General features: G+C 34.7%; 1 protein-coding gene across 1 annotated transcript in view; it reads right to left on the reverse strand.

Annotated features, from left to right (window-relative positions):
* LOC128547998 (twitchin-like) overlaps positions 1–22,020 on the reverse strand; it is an 89,408-nt gene that overhangs the window by 24,506 nt on the left and 42,882 nt on the right. The window contains exons 10-12 of the mRNA XM_053522219.1: positions 19,136–19,248; positions 7,432–7,695; positions 4,681–4,879 (exon numbers count right to left, since the gene is read on the reverse strand). Of these exons, the coding sequence (XP_053378194.1) occupies positions 4,681–4,879; positions 7,432–7,695; positions 19,136–19,248 (576 nt within the window). The remainder of the gene's footprint in view (positions 1–4,680; positions 4,880–7,431; positions 7,696–19,135; positions 19,249–22,020) is intronic.

The raw sequence follows: 22,020 nt of genomic DNA on the forward strand, positions 1-22,020 counted from the left end.
AATATTTTAAATCAACTTCTCAAGAAAATGGTAATAATAAGCCCGTTTCAAGAAACTGTTCTGTGAATAAATGCGTTGAATAATGATACGTGAGTTCATGAACAAGTTAGACATATCGTCATATAAAGCAAGCTAGTTAAATTCAAATCAGTTTATTACTGAACAGCCGAAGAAACTATCCAGATGTTTTACTGGGATATTTTAAATAAAAAAACTGAAAGTTATGAATTTGACTTGTTTTCTTCATATCAAATTACACTTGAAGAACTTCACTTGGTAAATAAAAAAATCAACCAACCGTGAAGTCAGTAGTCCCACAATAGCCGTTTTGCACGAAATTCACGTGCGCGTGTAATTAACGAAATTCATTGTGGATTTTTATTATCATTGGAAACATTGATGATTGACTAACTCGAAAACAGCATAAAGTAAAAAAATATTGTTGTTTGCATGGCACGACTGAATCAAATTCAGCGTGAGCGCGCAATTGGGATGTTACAATGCAACTGTCGCGCAGAAGATATAGCCAGAATTTCGTGCAAACTGACAGTACTGATTTCACGGTTGATTAATTTCTTTTTTTTAAATTTTACACGTGAAGTTCTTCAAGTGTAATGTGGTATGAAGGAAACAAGTCATATTTATAAATTTAGGGTTTTTATTATTACAGAGACTATAATAAACAATACCTCAGTTATGCATCTGGATAGTTTCTTTTGCTGTTCAATAAACTATTCATTAAATTAAGTGACTGACTGACCTTGAATTAGCACATCCGATAACTTTATATCACAATAAAATGATTTAAGATTTGGATATATGTGAAAAATAAGTTCTCAAAGGTTCTTAGAACCTATCGTGTGACAAAAACAGAAAGGTTTTACAATTAACGTTCATATGTGGAAATGGTTTCGTATGTGGTTTGTTTGATATGTTTTCTCGAATGTTCTTCATATTTAATTCAGTTTTAAAGATAACGACTTGACAAAACAAGCGAATATACGACATTGCACCGACATGCCTAAAACACATGATTATAATATTTATAAATTAAATTTATAAAATCTCGCTATTTTAAACCTGCCGTTAATAAGACAAAGTATGTGCAATTATCTTGCACTTGTTTAAGGTGTGGATAGGAGTAGTCTAAAGGACTGTAACTATTAAGGCGGAAAAGAGGCTATGTCAAGTTACCACTAAAATGAAAATTGAGATGTTCTCCTTCATGCTTACCGTATTTCGCATATGATTAAAAAGATAAAATAAACTGAAACAATATTATTTCATTATAGCTTATGATGTTATTTATACAACATCCCGGGCTGTAAGATGAGAATTTTCCCAGTTACAGTAAGAAAGAAAAACAGAACTCCCGACCGACATGCAAAAATTAATTGGATTTATGTTGCATTCATGCATAATAAATCTGCTTATTTTTTATGGAAAACCTGCAAACCTGTCACATATAGGAAGTTCGTGACGATAACGATGATATGATAGCATTTATTCGTGTTAGAACGTTGGGTGTTACCCTTGGCATTGGAAAAAGCGTGAATTTTGTTCTTTTGGATTCGACACGTTATCTCTGCAATTTCAATTCTTGTTAGTGGCGGAGCAACATAGAATTTCACTGAATTTATCCCACCCACCCGTCCCCATATTTCAAGTTATTCTTTATGTTTATATATACATATATATGTAGTTTGTAATGAATCGAAAGTCTTTGCTGCTTCTGTTCATCTATTTTTCAGGCTCATGCATGGTTGATCTGTTTTACACGCATACCTTATTTGGGAATAGGACAATTGCGGAATATTATTCCTACAGATATATAAGAACTGGTCAGTTTTGCTGAATGATAAAATCTATAAAAATAGAAGGATTCTTTGGAATGAAATATGGAGTGTGCAAGTAGTTGAAATAACAGCAATATTTTCGTGAGATTATTGTGGATATGAGCTTCGTAGATATTAAATGAAGTATCTAACTGGACAAACATTTTAGATGTATAAGTGCTGTTTGCAAATGTTCTGTTAAACTGCCAGTAAATGTTCTGTTAAACTGCCAGAAACTCTTTCTGGAAGAAACATGTTAAGTTTACATTTATTTACATGTATGTCGCGGCTTAAAACGTTTTCACAGAATTATGTTTTAATTTGATGTGTTCAAGTAATAGTATTTCTCAAACTGATATTTTAAATCGGTAATCTATCAATTAATTTGAATACTTATGCCTGTGTATACGCTGTGAAATGAAGTATATTGTCTTCTAGCCGTGGCTGGTTGTTCATCCTGTCTAGCTAAAGAGCGGCTGACCATGGTTTGTATAGGTTTAAGGAACGCAAAAATGAGCCCTTAACAGTGTAAGAGGGAGCTCGGTGTTGTAGACTCATTCATAGGTCTGCACTTCTATGTTTCAAGTTTGCAATCTTTTCTATACGTGCCTCCGTTTCTCAGAGCAGACCTATCTTTGAGACCTTAGTTATATACTAGTAGTATATGATCAGTGATGAGAGTAGAAGCGCAAGAGTATGATAGTACTATACTTAAATGTCACTGTCCCCGTCCCTAACATGTGTATCGTGCATTAGTTCATGATGAGCACTGTTATTCAAATAATCATAATAGTTATGAAAAATACGTATGTCAAGTGTATTTATCAAATGCATTTGTTTTGGTGTTCTCCTGCCCCTACATTTTGCAAATTCAGGCATGGCAATAACGTAAAGTATCTATGATAGTTATGGAATATTATCAAATGTTACAGCTTATAACGGAGAACATTTGTCTCAACTTATGCATAATAAATATTGTTTGAAAGTTAGATCACGTGACTGTGGCTACCTATACAGGGACTTCTTTTGAGTCTTTTGTAAACTGAATACTGTACACGAAAAAAAATCTTAAGATATTTATTTTAAAATTAAAGCTTTCGAGTCCGTGTAGACATATATTAGCGTCGCAACTAGTACTGGTTTGGTATATATCTGAGCATGCTTGAATTAGTTCCGTTGTTTAGTATTTCGAGGGACAGTCCGAGCATTTCAGTGTGTTACACATTGGCTACGGAAACTCCTGTCCGAGTTTAAAATAAGGGATGGGATTTTTCGTGGGCGGCTCGTACTCCGTTTGAGAAATATACAATCGAATTTGTTTTTCGTAAAAAAAAAGTTGTATTTCAGTTTCAATACGATTTCGATTGTAGCATGCGTATTAATAGATATGCTGACGGTATCCAGTATGCTATATATTATATACATTTGTATTATATACTATGTCGTGATATTTTGGGTTTTATCTGCACAGAATATTTATTAAGTATACTGTTTTGTTTTATCAGTAACGCACTGCCGTTCTCGCATTTGACTCATGTGTATCCTTTGCAAGTTTTCCCCATGCAGTCATCGCTCGATATAACTGTTCTTCCGCTGGGATACAAATTATATTAAGGAATTGGACCCGTAATAGAGTACCTCCTTTTTGAAGAGTATTTAATTCCTACCATAAACCTACTTTGACTGCACTTTTCGAGGGGGCGGGGGGGGGGGGGCGTAGGTTCAAGCCCCACTGGGACCAAAATTATTTTTCTCCATATTTTCCTTTTTTCAAGTAAGTTCTTTCAAGACTTATTATGAATGTATTGTACAAAAGTAAAAACATTTTCATTTTATAAGCGATTTCTTGCTGTTCAAAGTGAATTTACCTCTGAATCAGGAGGGGTAGAGTTAGACATCTTTAAAAATACTGAGTTACATGCGGTAAATGTTCTATATTTTGCCTTCATTCTTTAGATTACATATTGTGGAATAAATGCAGATAGGTTTTACTTCTGCCCCAAGGTTATTTTTAATGCAGTGAGCAAAATTCAAAACAGACCCACAGGATTCGACCTTAATTTTCAATGTTGGAGTTAGAATTCTGTCTCATTAAATATGTTAACTTCAGGCATCGTAGAAAAAAATGATATTTACCGTAATATTTTGTGTTTTATAATTGTTTAACAATAGTTTGATGTTTCTTTTATCAAAATTAATGCTGTAATGAATTCTCTGCAAACGTTTTAGATAGTGGCCATCACATTGCAATTTGTCTCTACTTGAGCTTGAGGAAATTCCATAAATTATACAAAATTTACAAAAAACGGCACGGTAAAAGTTGTTTAAAATTTGCAACACAGTGCGAAACATGGTCAACTTTAAGAATATACCAAGCAAACGCCATTTTTAAACATTACTATTAGGGGTTCAATATCTTAAATTGATTTACTGATTCATTTATTTTTGTTCATTGTCATTTTTCGCTTTTATGGTAAAGGAAATTAAGTAATTTCCAGTATACATGTTGAGTTGTATGTATAGTGTATTCATTTTAAACATTATATCACCTTGCCATTTGCCTGATAAATCTTTGAATAAAGTCGCGGCCTTTCCCCACTTTATTGTGTTTTAGTTTTCATTTATACTGATGATATAGTTGTGTCGGATATGACGGGTGTATTTGGTTGGACGCTTACTTACGTGCTAATGCAGTGATGATATAATTATTTCTAATTTACTATAACTATTGCTTTCTCTAATGGTTTGTGATTTTGCCTATTCCTAATTGCTGCCGTCGTACCCGATTATATATGGTCCATTGACAAAATAACTAACTATATTCTCGTGTCTCATTATAACTTACTTAAAGGTGTTTCCATTTCGCATGGTACACTGTATCCTTGTTTATTTTTGGCTTTAACTCTGAAACGATACTTTTGCTGTTCTTGAGTTAGGTCTAATATACAGCTTGTTCGTCTTACGTATGCAATATATGCCTTCCATTCTCCTGTTTCACTTTTCTGCTCTACTACATAGTTATCTATTTCACTTCCACCATTGTCCTGCAAAACATTAACAGAAAACAGTCAATAAAATTGAAAAAAATCCATGGATTCCAGATATTGTATGACATTATGACAAATTTACTTTCTTTCAAAATGGGTTTTGAGAAATCAACTGTTTTCCTACGAAATCAATTAATACTTCCTACAGTATTGAAATGCACGCATTTGTAAGACATCTCTGATGTCTGTATTAATACGCTTAAGCTTCAGGAACTGTGATTTAACCCCAAAATATAAAGACAAAAAATATGTTATTGAATTTATTATGAAATTTACACTCGTACAGAAACTATAAAATTTAATAGAGGCGATCGAAGTTTTGATGGCAATATCCTGAATACTTGCATATATTACATTATCATATATCATCATGAGTCATGTGATTTGATTGTTTGAAAATCTAAGAGAAGGGACCAATCAAAAATAGCTGTCGACTTTGTTTTATTGTCTAAACATAACTATTGACAACTATAACATGATATGCCACGATGTCCACAATTAGAGTGAATTGTGGTGAGCGTTGGGGTCGTGGTATCGAATCGTGGTGATCTTGAGGAAACTTGTTGGAATCGTGATGATCGTAAGGATCGTGACAAAGTTTTTGACATCCAAACATTTTTCCACGATTATCCCGATTTTCGTTAAATCTTGAGAGAGCGTGATAGGACGTTGAAATCGTAGTAGAGCGAAGTACAGCTTAACAGACCTTAACATAACGCATCAGACCTTGATGCTCCATCGTAGGTGATCTTGGTGAACTTGGAAACGCGATTCCTTAAGTTCAAATAGATCTGAAGGCATCCTTACATATTTGACGTAGGAACCAATATCTTCACGCCTGAGGCCTCTATTGAGAAGTCTAGAGTATTATTCCAATTGGTGCCTTCGGTTTACACTTAATCATGGTCTCATCCTGCAGGTCCTAGGCCTTCTATTTCTTCGTCACCTTCCTCTCTCTTCTATCCTGTCCCGTTCCGTCCCTTGTTGCTGCTGCCGACGAGTAACTATATAGGCATACATAAAAAATGCCAAATCGGCATCTTCTTCATCGCTTGGATGCATAGCTTATTCCTCTTTGGAATCTCTGGAGAGAATGAGAGGGTGACCCATGCCTCCTATTTTTACCTAAATCGTGCTCAAAACGTGACAATCTTGATCAAATCATGGCCATAAATCGTAAGAGAGCTTTACAGAACTTATTAACGTGAGGGATCTAAATAGAACGTGACAAAACGTGATATCATATCGTGGTAATCGTAAGTAAACTTGAGAGAACGTGATGAAAGTCGTGGTAGATCTTGACCAGATCGTGTTGGTTTCGTAACAAAACGCTACAGGTAGTAACAAAATGTACTGAGAGCGTAAGAAAGCGTGGGAAAGCGTAGTAATACAAAACTGATGCAATAAATTGTGGAGCTCCGCGCATTTTTTAAGATCGTGGACATCGTGGCTAAGTGTAAACGCAGCATTATGAAATGTATGAGCATTTGACAGTTGAAAAGGAGTCAATATTGCCTTTTTTACGTTTTCCTGCCATCTAATCTGTTCAGCGCTTGAAGAAATGCATACTATGCAAAATAAATCAAGATATAAGACCAGAAACGCGGCAACCAGACACTTGTGGAAACCATCATCTACTAAATCAACAGAAAAGCTATCTTCTCACCAAGTTTGGTGACAATGGCTCTGCCGAAACTGAAGATATCAAGCGGACACAATTTTCTCTCGTGAGTAACGATTACATTACCCTCGATCGGAGTGACTCCAAATACAGTCCTAACCAATTCAACCTTTGTCTTGACACCGCTTTGGTATAAAGATATTGAGCGGAAACTATTTATCTATAATTTTTAGTAACAGTGATCCCAAACACAATCCAAAGCCTTGATTACACTAAAGTGTTTAGCCTGAAACCACATGTTTGATGATTCCAATGATTTTTGTCTATTTTAACTATTCTAGCATTGCCCTTGACCCTATCACATGACATCTTTTTTATTGCCTTGACATGGATTAGAAGCCTTACCCGTCCGTTGACCTCCAAAATTTCTATATTACAGTAAGTCAATAGACCAACGACTTACTCTACTGCATCACGGTGGAATATCAGAGTATAAAGATTAATCAAATCATCTCATTTTTAGCTAAAGTTATTGAGCGTAAACCATTTCACTGTTATTAGTAACAGTGACATTGACATTGAACAGAGTGACTCCAAATACAATCTCAACCATTGTCTCTACAAAAGCTATACCCGCACCATGTTTGATAACTATATGTCTACCAAAACAAACGAAAATAACCATTTTGATAGTAATAGTAAATCTAACTGTTCTTTATATATTATTGCTCTGCAAAAAGCGTAGTTACACTTGTCAATCCTAACTAAAGAAATAAATCATAAACCAACCTTTGGATCGAATGTTCAGGCAAACCGTATAAGAGCATACCAAGAAACACTCTTTAAAAAAAAAATACAAAATAATACAAAAATAGGATGTGACGTAAACACCACCGCGCTTTTCATTTTTTAATATGTCTTGTTTTACCTCTGGCGGTTTCCATGTCAGCCGATATTTATTTTCTGATTCCCGTACGTTATTCATTGTTAATGGCCCAACAGGCATGCCTGGAACATCTTTGACAATAATTTGAAATGATTTCTGACAGCTGCCTTTTTCATTCCTCAGTATAACTGTATATTTGCCTGAATCTTTTTTTTCAGCGGACCTGATCTCCATTACACATGCAGCTTCTACATCATCATGTTTGAACGTCACGCGATCGTCTTCTTCTTCATGTACGTCATCACCCTGTCCAGCAAAATGTAACAACTAAGGTCAATGCACTAGTAGCACATGTAACGATGAAATGAAATTTACAGATTTACCTTACTCTTATTGCAAAACAATTTTTTGACATGCGAGAAAGTGTGTTTCAGTTTTTAGAAGCAAGTTATGTATAAAAGGAAGTATTTAAATACAGACTTTAAGTTGCTGCTGTTGCTTATTCATATTAACTGTGACGTAATTTACCCTCTTATACACAAATATGTGTGAAATCTTTGAGATCAAATGTCCTGAATTGTTTAATTATAAAATTGATATTCTCAGACGAAATCATGAATATATAATAAGAACTTAAAGTAATAATAACTTACTGGTCAGTTGACAGTTTCATACTTTTAAAATATGTCTAATAAACAAATAGGCTAAATGAGTTATAAAATAAAGTTAAAGGGTTTGCATTAAGATAATATTTCAAGAAACAGTCCAAGACTATCAAATGCAACCGCACTCGGGAATTTAATGCATTAAGACATTTTTTATAGTTATGACCAACATTTAAACAAAGTTTCAGTTTCCAAACACTGCCAAAATTATAATTGTTCTAACATCATTTGAACCACGGTCGCTTTTATCTTACACTATTTTATCATGGTACACACAAGGACTTGAGGAAGACACTACAAATGAGTAAACGGACGGACGGGCGTAAAATATAACAAATTGAAAGATGGACGCGCAAACATTCAGAAAAGCAATAAGATGACAACGTTCATCTTGGCAAATATATTTACGAAAATAACGATCAGCACTTGTGCATACCTTTGATCTGATTGTCAGTTATAATCCACTTAATCTATTGTGTACAATGAAACCGTTACTCGAATTGTCCATCCGAAAGTTAAGATTGAGTGGGATGAAAATGACATTCGAACTCCACTCACACTCCCAAAAGGTCTACTCGAGGCCCACTTGAGTGATACTTACTCAAGTTTGAATCAAGTGTGAGACTGAGTAACGACTATGTAAATAGCCACATTGCAAAACGCCAAAGTGACGATGACGTAATTTAAAATGTCTTTAGATTTTAATATTATTTTTAGTTTTATATTTGCATTTGATACATCATGGGATGATTTAACAACCTAAACCAACAGGGAAGTTTTAAACTGACATTAGCTTTCGAATTAATTTATTTTAAGTCTCGGTTGCACAAGGGGTAGGGAGGTAATTATTAGGCATTTCTAGGCTATCCCGATGCTGACTTGAATGTCATATGATGATAGAACATTACGGATTTTCTCAAATGCATTATAGTATACACATGTCACCAAGAAGAAAATACAGTGCTATCTGAAACAGCATTCTTCTTTCTTTATATGTAAAAAAACTAATTTCGATTATATAAAAACGGTGTGACGAATACGGAAATGATATACGGCCGATGCGTGACATGGATACTTGATATGAATTGGGAGCTCTATATAGTCTTGCGAATGTCGGTCGATCAGTCGGTCATGTGACTTCCAAAAAAAAAATACAGACTGTCGGTCGATCAACTAATCCACTATTTGGGTTCCGAAAAAAAACTATGACCAAAGTATCGGGAGGTCACCATATGGCTACATAATAAATGACATTTAGTGTTCTCTGTGCGGAAGCTAGAGATCGAACTTGCAATGCCCGTTATCGCAATCCAGTTTTAATCATAGAATAGTGTAGACGAAATTTCCAGATATTTAGTCGAAAGTTTGAGTATTTTGTGTATTAAATATTATTAAGTTCATTTTTTTGAGTTACTTAATTCGAAATGTCGAACTAATAAGACGAGGTATCTCAAACTATTCGAAATATCGAGTGATATAGGTATGTAACTCGAAATTACGAGTTACATACTTGAAATTACGAAATACATACTTCACAAATTAACACGTAGCGGACAATAATGCTCTTCCGTATAATGCAGCATTTTCTAAATTCTATAGTCAAATTTACAGCTATGTTTGATTTTTTTACCTTTATGTTGAAAACATGGTTACACAAGTCTGTACTAGAGATTTTCAACTGACTTCGACGCGGACTGCGGACAGTGGACTGCGTACTTACAATAGGGGTTTTCTCAAAACATTTAAAGGTACGCAAGAAGGAAAACATATCTATTCTATATGTGTTACTTTTACCTATATGTGTAGTACATTTTGTCGTCTTCATTGCAGAAATTAGTATATTGTGATATAGTTCTCTGCTAATACAATACATACGTTTGAAAATATATGGATAGTGATCAGCACACATCTTACACGCAGTTTTCAGAAGTTCATATGCTATTTATTTTAAGAAATCAGTTTTTGACATATTTTAACGATTCGGCTCCACAAATGTCTACATTTAAGATGCCTCTAGATTCAGCTATTCTGCTGGAGTTGTTCTGCTATTCTGCTATTTTGCTATTCTGCTGGAGTTATTCTGCTGGAGTTATTCCTCTATTTTGATATTCTGCTGGAGTTATTCTGCTATTCTGCTGGAGTTATTCTGCTATTCTGAATGCTGGAGTTCTTCTGCTGCTAATTATGTGAGGTAATATGCGAGACGTATAATGTTTGAAGTCGGTCTTAAAGTTGTTATCTTAACTGACAAAAATGTTTTTTCTTAACAAATTATGGTTACATGTTTATCACTTAAATAGTCTTAGGCTAATTTTAATTGTCTTACAGATGCGAGATAAAATGAAGAAAAAAAGTTATTCTGCTATTCTGCAATTCTGCTGGAGTTTATTCTGCTGGAGTTATGCTGCTATTCTGCTATTATGCTGGAGTTATTCTGCTGTTCTGCTATCTTCACAGAGACCATTTGATAGACAAGCTTTGTAGTCGAGCCTAGCTTTTTATCATTATTGACAAAGCTTTTTTAGACTAGAACCTTTTCGAACACATGCATATCTGGTATGTGCAAATATTCGGCTTAAGTGGACTTGAACAAAGATAAAAACTCGTGAAAACACAAGTCTATACTGGTATTAATTTGAACTAAAAAAGTTGAACCTCTTCCGGTGCAGAGGAAGAGTGTCTGTCTCCTCACCGGGTGGTCATCGGTTCAAATCCTGGATTATAGGGTAATGTGATCGTTGAATCAACTGTCGATTTTACTGCTAGCGAATACTAGCTAGAAACTCACGAAATTTACAGCAAGCGGATAAGTAAGTTGCAGTATTTCAATTAAAAAAGAACAAGTTTGCGATCCTCTAGGTTCTTGTTCATAAATACCGTAGTTTCGACCGTAAGATTACATAAAAATACATTAACAAAAAATTGATATAAAAGGTAATGGGTAAAATTAAAAAAAATGCGCCCAAGCTGTTACAAATTTTTGTTAGACAAAATATATTGGTAATTCATTTACAATACAACGGATATTAATAAATCTAATAACCTGTCATCGTTGTCTTCTCAGAAAGATATTTTAAATAGAAACTGTATTACGACTTTAGAACCGGATGCTAAATATGCCACTGTTCAGTTATGCATAACTTCATTATATACAGTTTGAGAAAACCCCTATAGTAAGTCCGCAGTATGCGTCGAAGTAAGCTGAAAATCTCTATTTGAAATGACTGCCTGTTGATATCTAACATTACTCAAATGCTCGGGGAATTCATATTCGTGTACAGCTTTACTCTAAAACGTTTAAAAACTAAGTGATGACCAATCCAGAATAAGATATTAATCACCAGATTGGTGTAAAATAAACGAATAAAGTCGTAGCATTACTCTTAAACCATGTTACATCACTTGAATATTTTGAGATGTCCCCTTACACAGGAAAACGTCCTTAATCCGGTATAAAACTCGTCTTCAGGACAGACTAGAAACGCCTAATAAAAAATTTAATTTTAAGATAATGGATCCGTTATAGTGTACCTCCTTTTTTCCTGACATAAACTTACTTTTAGTGATGGGTAAGTCGGTTAGATTTGCCTACCGGTTAATCGGCATAATCGGACAAGCCAGCCGATGCGATTAATCGGACATAATCGGATAATCGGTTATTTTAGTTGCATATCTATAAGTTCATCTTGAACTTGATTATAAACATTCACAATGTATGTTTTATATCATACTTAAGAAACGAACCACACACAGATTAAATATCGTTTATCTATTGTATCTTATGTGCAAAGACCCTTCATTAACACAAGTAAGTTAACAGCCTAAAAAGTACAATATTTGTGAAGATAGTAAACTTCAAATCAGTAACTCGTCTAAATTTCACAAGGGTGCAGACAGACAGTATTAATCTAGTGATATTGTGTTATTAGATTAAAAATAATTCGGAGTTCAGCAAAACTAGAATGTGTCTGTAGGACTAAGGGTGTGCCCCCTACTGGTACATTTGTCACAAATAAGGGGCAATAATTCAAATGTTTGCAGTCTTAATGGGGTATAGCCTCAACAAACATTTTATGAAAAGGATTCATTATTCTAGGCCCTATACTTTTTAAGCTATAAGCATCACAAACAAAAAATCCACTATTTTGGCTATTTCAAGGGCCATAACTCTGTAATAAGAGCTAAGATTCTCAAGAAGAATGCCAAGTGTGCAAGGTCCCATCAAAATGAAGTCTCCAGCTAGGTTTCCTGAATTTACATCTAATACTTTTTGAGCTAGGCACATAATTAGGTGAAAAGGTGCATTTTTTTATTATTTCAGGGGCATAACTTTAAAAATAAGGGGTGGAGCCAGCAAAAAAAGAATAGAAGTGTGCAAGTTTATTTCATGATAAAGAGTTATGCAAGTTTTCAACTATTAATATTAAACACTTTTTGAGCTAGGTGCGTCAAAAGGACAAAAATGTACATTTTTGACTATTTCAGGGGCCATAACTCTAAAAATAGGGGGTTGATCCAAATGAAAAATAGGAGGTGCGCAAGTTCATAACATGATTTAGACTCATACAAGGTTTCATGAATCTATATCAAATACTTTTTGAGCTAGGCATGTCACAAGCTGAAAATGTGCACTTTTGACTATTTCAGGGGCCATAACTCTAAGAATAGGGGGCGGAGCTAGATGAAAAATAGGAGGTGCGCAAGTTCATATCATGATTAAGACTAATGCAAGGTTTCATGAATCTATATCAAATACTTTTTGAGCTAGGCGTGTCACAAGGTGAAAATGTGCATTTTTGACTATTTCAAGGGCCATAACTTAAAAAATAGGGGGCGAAGCCAGATGAAAAATTAGAGGTGCGCAAGTTCATATCATTATTAAGACTCATGCAAGGTTTCATGAATCTATATCAAATACTTTTTGAGCTAGGCATGTCACAAGGTGAAAATGTGCATTTTGACTATTTCAGGGGTCATAACTCTGAAAAAAAGGGGCGGAGCCAGACAAAAAATAGGAGGTACGTAATTTAATATCATGATTAAGACTCATGCAAGGTTTCATGAATCTATATCAAATACGTTTTGAGCTAGGCGTATCACAAGGTAAAGATGTGCATTTTGACTATTTCAGGGGCCATAAATCTGAAAATAGGGGGTGGAGCCAGACGAAAAATAGGAGGTGTGCATGTTCATATCATGATAAAGACTCATGCAAGGTTTCATCAATTTATATCAAATACTTTCCGAGCTAGGCACGTCACGAACTTCGGACGGACAGACTGACGCACGGATGCACGGACAAGACCAAATCTATATGGCCCCAACACTCATGGTGGAGGGAGCACAAAAATGTAATAACGATTTATTGATTCTGAGTTAACTACTGGAAGTTTTTTCAATCTCACAAAATTGAAATTACTTTTGTTTGCGTAAGTCTTACGACATGCTTTGCATATTGCCATACTGATGTCCAGAGTTCGGGACGATGGTTTCCCCGGCTTAATTTTGAAAAAAGCCAATTACCTTCCTAAATCTGGGTGATCATAGATGACCTCGAGTTCTTCCGAGACATTTTTAGCTTGACTATTCGAAGAATAGGGGAGCTATCCTACTCGCCCCGGCGTCGGCGTGAGCGTTTGCGTTAACGTGAGCGTGAGCGTCACACAAATGTTAAAGTTTGCGTACCACCCCAAATATTTTAAAATTTCATTGAGATATTTTTTTCATATTTTGCATACTTGTTTGACCCTATCTTGACCCCAGTCTGTAAAAAGGAGGATGCAACTTTATCAAGCAGCTTGACTGAATTATGGCCCCTTTTCGACTTAGAATAAATGTTAAAGTTTCCGTACCACCCCAAATATTTCAAAGTCCATTGAGATATTGCTTTCATGTTTTGCATACTTGTTTACCATTATGACCCCAGTCTAAAAAAGGAGGAGGCAACTCTATCAAGTATTTTGACTGAATTATTGCCCCTTTTCGACTTAGAATATGCTTATTGTAATGTTAAAGTTTTACTCATAGCTTATATTATACTATCAAGCACTGAGAATAGTCGAGCGCGCTGTCCACTGACAGCTCTTGTTTACAAACGTGTTGGGAGCCATTTCTTGTGGTAGAGTAGTTTCCCTTGGCGTAATTGCCCTAAAGAACCATAAATACCAGAAAGAACGGGTCAGAAACAACTAAATTATCCGTTTTATGGTGCCAAGCAATTTGCGGTCAGGGAAATGTGAAGTTGGCGATCGCGACCATGAATGCCACGCCGACGATTATCCGATTGTCGCCGATTTTCACTGTCTACTTTGACTAATTTTTCAGGAGGGCGTAGGTTCAAGCCCCACTAGGACTAAACTGTTTTTATATAGAGAGCGAAGGACCCGTATTTCGACAGGTTAAGACAAAATCTTGGTAATAATTATTACAATTTCTATGTGTCCCAACTTCGACATGGCATTAGAGAAAATAATTATTACCCACGCATTTCATCTAGTGTAGCTGTTATATAAGTTCAATTTCATAACTTACGTTCACGTTCACTACGTAAATTCGACATCCTAAGGGAGTTTTAAAAGAATATGGAACACAGTTTCTTTTTCTAGTAAGTTAAACTGTTTTTGAAAGACTTATTATTGATTTAATGTACAAAGACAGAATTGTTTCATTTGACAAGTCATTTCTTGCTGTTTAAAGTGAATTTTACCTCTAATACAGAAGGGTACATGGTTAGACATCTTTGAAAATACTGAGTTACATTGCGGTTTAAGTTCTTTATTTCGCCTTTACTGTTTAGTTTATATATTGTAGAAGAAATGTAAGTAGGTTTTACTTTTGTCCCATGGTTATTTTTTAATGTAGAGAGCAAAATTTAAAACAGTCTCACAGGACTCGACCATTATTTTTCAGTGTGCTATATTTCTATCCGACGATTAAATCCTTTTACTTGAGGCTCCCCAGAAAAAAAATGTTATCGCCAGTTTTATTTTGTGTTTTATAATTGTTAACAAATACTTTGAGGTTTCTTTTATCAACATTATTGGTATAATGAATTCTCTGCAATCGTTTTGAACAGTGATTTTCACTTTCAAATTTGTCTCTATTTGACCTTGAGGAAATACAGTATTTAAGTTATACAAAATTTTGAAAAAAAAACACACGGTAAAAGTTGTTAAAAAATTGCAACACAGTGCGAAACAATATTAACTTTAAGACTGTATTGAGTTAATGCAATTTTTTAAACATTACTAAAACGGGTCCACTGCCTTAATGAATTTCGGCTTACGTCGCAACTCTAAGTGACTGTACATTTTTTAACAAATATAATAGAATATATTTGATATTCATATAACTTCATACGCTAGGTATTTTTATCAGATAATACTAATGCTAAACAAGAGGGTAATGATGACCCTGTATCGCTCACCAGTTAAACTTGGTATTGGAATTATTATGATAAACGTTCTGACCTAGTTTTTGACCCCACATGACCCAGTTTCAAATTTGGCATAGAAATCATCAATATAAACATTCTTACCAAGTTTCATAAAGATAGGGTCATAATATGGCCTCTAGATTGTAAACAAGCTTTTCCTTTGATTTTGGCGGGTGACCGAGTTTTTTACGCCACATAAGCCAGTTTCAATCTTCGCTAATCATCAAGATTAATATCAGTTTCATGAAGATAGGATCATAAATGAGGCCTCTACAGTGTTAAAAACTTTTCCTTTAATAGCGTGGTGACCTAGCTTTGGACTCCACATGACCCAGTTTCTAATTTGGTCTAAAACTCATCAAGATAAACATTCTTGCCAAGATTCAGGAAGATAGAGTCATAAATATGGCCTCTAGCGTGTTAACAAGCTTTTCCCTTGACTTGAGCGGGTGACCTAGTTTTTGACCCCGCATGAGCCATTTTCAATCTTGTCCTAGGAATCGTCAAGATAAACATTCTGACCAAGTTCCATGAAGATAGGATCATAAATGTGGCATCTACAGTGTTAACAAGCTTTTCCTTTAATTTGAGTGGTGACCTAGTTTTTGACCCTACATGACCCAGTTTCGAACTTGGCCTAAGAATCATCAAGATAAACATTCTGACCAAGTTTCATGAAGATAGGTAATAAATATGGCCTCTAGAGCGTTAACAAGCTTTTCCATTGATTTGACCGGCTGACCTAGTTTTTGACCCCATAAAACCCAGTTTTAAATATGGCATACGAATCATCAAGATAAACATATTGACAAAGATTTATGAAGACATAGTCAAAAATGTGGCCTATAGGGTGTTAACAAGCTTTTCCATTGATTTGACGTGTGTGACCTAGTTTTTGACCCCACATGACCCAGTTTCGACCTTTGCCTAGAGACCATTAAGATAAACGTTCCGCGCAAGTTCAAATCAAAGAGTAAATGAAAACTTTGCCCCTTTCAGGGGCAGTAACTCTAGAACCAATGCTGAAATTTTGCCGGTTTTCGAAAGGAACTGAGATCTTATAGTGACTTAAGATGTGCATAAGTGTGGTTAAAATCGAATGTAAAATGTCACTTCTATCGTGTCTACAAGGTAAAAATTAATAAATTTTGACTCTTTCAGGGGTCAGTCAGGGGCCGTTACTCTGAAGGATTGGATCTGATGAACTCATCATGTAATCCAAGATCTATTGTTCTTAAGAATGTCAAGCGTTTTTTTTTTAGGATATCCGCCATTTTGAAAAATGTTTCTTCGAATATTCCTTTCTAATAAAAGTTTTGCCAAAAATTAATGCTAAAATATTTAAAATATGGCTAATAATGTGCCATTGAACCAAATATATTCTACTTTTTGCGAAAAACAAATCACCCTTATTTTTTGGCTGGCATTTACCTTAAATTGACGTAAGATTTACAATGGGTTAGGGATAGGAAATTTCAAATATCTATTAAAGTGGATCAGGTTTGGTTTTAATATTTTCCTGACTGATACATATAATGATAAGCTATAACTGAAATAAAAGTTTTCAAGATAGCACTTTCTATTATCTAGAAAATATAAACTAAAGCAAAAAGAACAAAAAATATCAAAATTCACCAGTTTTTAACATTTTTTTTCATAATAAATCTCTTAGATGCATGGTGACCCCAACTTTTTTCTTTCCATTTTGAAGCATTTTTGTGTGTCATTAAAGCTGAAAATTATTTTGAAAATCTTAACGTCAGAGTTTTTTAGTAGATCTAAATACGTTTTTTTCCATTGAAAATAAAGTGGGTGGGGTAATTATGTCAACATGTAAAAATGAAAGAGATTTGTGACATTTATGCTTAAATGATACTGACATCACCTTATATTCATATTAACCTGTGAGACCTGAAATCCCTATAACATTAAGTGGGATATTATATGTTTAATAAAGCGCCACCATTTTTTCAATTTTACAAAATTTCAGAAATGCGTAAACTGTGGATGAAGAAAATGCCCTATAAAATTAAAACGAGTTCAGTGACCTGTGTTTTTTCTTCTCTTGTTTTTCTTGAAAATTAATGTTCTTCAAGCTTACAGAGTATTAAAAAATTCTTAACGTTAGAAAAAAATTCGTTCCTACACCCTTAAAGATATTTTTCAAGTTTGTATCAAATCAAACCATAAATAAAGGCCCTATATGACTGCAAAGACAAAAATAGAAGGGCCATGACTCTGGTACCCATGATGGTATCTGCCCAGTTTTCGAAAGGAACCGAGATATTATGCCAATATAAGTTGTGTGCAAGTTTGATTTAAGCTACAGTCACATACTGTGAACTCATTAATATTCGTTGGGGACTAATTTTCGTGGATTTCGTGGTTGAGTCAATCCACGAAATTTAATCCCAACGAACAAGTAAAATTCCCTTTCATTGTATGTTCAAGAGTTTAAATCCACGAATTCATATCCCCACGAAATTGCCGTTTTGACCAAAACCACGAAATTTCATGCCCACGAAATTGAATGATTTCACAGTATACGGATATGTCCGTGCGTTTAGGTACGGTGCGGATGGGATTGGTCTTGGGTGTAGGGGAGGACACGGATAAGTAAGGAGCAGTACGTCTTAGTACGGGAAAAATGATGAGAAACGAGAAACAAAAAATTACAGGACGCGAATAAGCACTACGTTGAACTATGTTTTACTGCGCCTGGCAACTTGCCCAGTACATGGACGGGTCTGCGGTGAACTAGGATGAACAAGGCTCAAGTACGGACAGCCTCGGATAACTACGTTCAGCTATGGATCAATACGACGAAGTACGTTTCAGTACGGATAACTACGTTTTAGTACGTTTAACTACGGAAGGATAAGTTTCAACCAAGTTGGACTAAAGTCACGCTCAAATGGCTACGGATCGCTCAAACTTTTGTGCATGTTCAAAAGTTGAAGACACTTGCAAGTTTGGGATAAGTCTTGAATACGTTTTGACCAAGTGTTGGTACGGATTGGTATGATTACTTCTTTGAGGTACGGCTCAGGTACGGATCGATACGGATTACTACGTTTCTATCAGTGGCTGGACGTAGCTATCCGCGCCGTATGTGTGACTGGGGTATAAAATTGATTTCAAAATGTGGTCTCTGTCATGTTCACAAGAGTTTGTGGACAGACGACGACGAACAGACGGACGGACGACGGGCGATCACAAAAGCTCTCCCTGTCACTATGTGACAGGTGAGCTAAAAACACCAATCAAAAAAGCATGTATTATACTCTCACAGTCCATAAACAAGGTGTAAATAATTAGATGTTAAAGTTGAACGAATCTATTCCTGGCCAAATTCTGATTAACAACCTTAACGGCTTCAATAAAAAAATTGAAAAGAACAACGCTTTATTTTAATACTTTTAAAAAAGACGTGAAATTTAGAATCATAAGTTTGTAATAATTGACTTCGACATAAGTTACAGACGAGCTCAAGGGCACAGTGACAAGGTTACGATTTAAGTATACGTATCATAAAAGAACCAGTGAATAATAATAAATGAAAATATTTGAATACAAGTTGCAAGAATGAAAATAATTGCCATATTTGAAAGAGGTTATTCTAAGTAATTGAGCGTACAGTACTTACCTTTTTCCATATCACGTCTGGTACAGATGTACACTTATAAATAAAACGTATAATAACTGGCTTTCCTTTCAAAGCTAATAAATCACCTAAACGGATGCGTATCTCTGGAACAACTGCAACAAACCAATGAGTCAACTTTTTAAAACTCTATTAAAAGAAAATATTAACCTGCTCTTGAATATCAGCATTCTTTAAAACAAAACTTGGAAATCATATAATCAATACATCATTCATTTTCAAAACTTTTCATACAGTATCATTCGGGGCAGTGTGGACTGAAGTTCATGGTAGAAACTGAAAACGGTTAACAGTTAAATTATAGTTCATTCTAATAAAGACAAGAAAAGCAATACACTTTATATAATTACTCAATGCAACACGATATGACACGCCATATCTGCCTTCTGCATATGTTTTTTTAAACGGTGATGTAAGCATGTCAGTTCGTGATGTGCGTCTTACATTTCGTGATGTGCATTTACAATGACGTGCAGTAAATAAGTCAGTTCGTGATGTGCATTTCGCACTTTGTTATTTCGTGCAGCATGTAAATCAGTTTGTGATGTACTTGTACGATGTCGTGCAGTAGTTAAGTCAGTTTCACATATCGTAATGTGCATTTACAATGCAGAAGTAACATCATTTCGTGTTGTACATTTCACATTTTATTATGTGCATTTACAATGTCGTACAGTAGATAAGTCCGTTCGTGATGTGCATTTTATATATCGTGATGAGCGTTTGACATTTCATGATGTGCATTTACAATGTATTGCAGTATATAAGTCAGTTTGTGATGTGCATTTCACATTTCGTGGATTAGATAAGTCAGCTCTTGATGTGCATTTCACATCTCGAAATGAGAAATGCACATCACCAACTGTCTTTTCTACTACAGGAAATGTGAAAAGCACATCATAAACTGACGTTTCTACGGCTCGAGATGTGAAATGCACATCACGAAATGTGAAATGCACATCACCAACTGACTTATCTGCCGACGACATTGTAAATGCACATCACGAAATGTGAAAGACTCATCACAAAATGACATGACTACATCACAATTTGAAAAGTACAAATAGAAGGCAGCTACGGCATGCCATAACAAGACAAGTCTAAGAACATATATCAAGTTTCTCAATATTGTACAAAATGTATCATCTTACTTTAACTTCAGTGATACATTCCCACATTTCAATTTTTGCGACCGACAAAAAGATCAACAACATCGGTTTTAAATAAGATAATAACACATTTCAATATTCCGAAGTAAAATATTGCCTTGCTCTAGCCAACGACATGCAATATATATGAACACTCTAAAATATACATTTTCGGCATATGTACAAAGTCAGATACTGTTTCCGTATTTTAAAAGAGGTAACGTAAAAACGGTTTTACTGCAGAATTAAATGCTCTGGACTGGTTATACTACTAGAAATAATAGCAGAACCGTAAGCCAACTCCAACATCAAGTTTTATTGATAATTCATAATCTTGAGTGTCTTATGCAATACAGGGGGAAATGTCATCAAAATAAATTCCAGACAAACTAGATGATATTTATGGACAGCTTCCTTTCGATTAATTTTAATTAAACAAAGTACTGCAAAGTCATCCAAAATAATATCAATCAAACGAATTATTAGTATAATCCATTTACTCACATACATGGGTTACATAATAAATCAGTTTGAGGAGCATTTCAGAACAACTGCCGTACCTGTTTATGAGTTTCAAGCAAAGACTGATGCTATCAGGTATCTCACAATCTGACCAATGAGTTTGTTTTACAAAATATGTGTGTATAAATTTGGTTAGAAATTCTATGTTCTGAATTTTAACACCCGTACGTTGTTTGACAAAGATGGTAAAAACTAAACACAGCCTACCAGTACTAGCTAGAAATCTGAATATATTTTTCGTATATTCAAAAAAAAAAAAAAAAAATTATGCTACAGTACACCAGTAGTAGAACAATACATCATATGGTCCAAAACAAACGACCACATTACGTAGTAAATGTTACTTTAGTAATTCAGATGCAATATCTCAAAAATATGCCATGATATTTTGAGGATCTTTTTGTGTTTCATTTCCTTACATATTACTTATTCCACACCAAAAAGTTTATGTTGGAACTGGTTCAACCCAAAAGGTAGAATGACCAGCCTACATTAAACTAAAACTAACAAACTCGTAATACTTGGACCATTTTAAAAGTAGTCTATTATACATTGTATCTGTTGATGTAGTTGCAATCTCCTGTGTTTTATCATAGTATAATTATAAATGTATATAAATCTTAACAGTAAATACATTATTTTAACTCTAGTCTGCTCGATTTAGAAATATAAGAACTATAGTTATTACAAACCTAATCAATATTGCAGATGGTATGATAAATGATCTGGATTGCTAAGTAACAGAACGCCCAATATCCTTAGTGTATCTTTTAGTTTAAACATGTATTCGTTTTTCATGTACACCGTTATTTATATCTGTATACATAAGCAACATGATGCTGATATATGGAAGCTAATATCATGAAAAGTTGCAATTCTAAAAGTCAAAACAGCAAAACGCGAACATTAAAAAAATGTTAAAAGTACGATGATAACCAAATACTTTGGCCCTTTTAGCATACTTATTATAGTTGTTTGACTTTTAAACACTAGTGTATCAATGTTTCGTTGTTTTAAAGCTATAATATACATGGAAACTGGCCTGCACACAAACGATCTGGTTAAAACCGGAACAGACACAGATAGTTATTTATCCCCCCGCCAAAGGCGAAGGGGATATTAGAAATGCTCTCCGTCCGTGCGTGCGTGCGTCCGTCCGTGTGTCCGCAACAATCTTTGTCCGGAGCATAACTCCAA

Source organism: Mercenaria mercenaria, chromosome 1 (genome assembly GCF_021730395.1).
Source record: "Mercenaria mercenaria strain notata chromosome 1, MADL_Memer_1, whole genome shotgun sequence".
In the NCBI taxonomy this organism is placed as follows: Eukaryota; Metazoa; Mollusca; class Bivalvia; order Venerida; family Veneridae; genus Mercenaria; species Mercenaria mercenaria.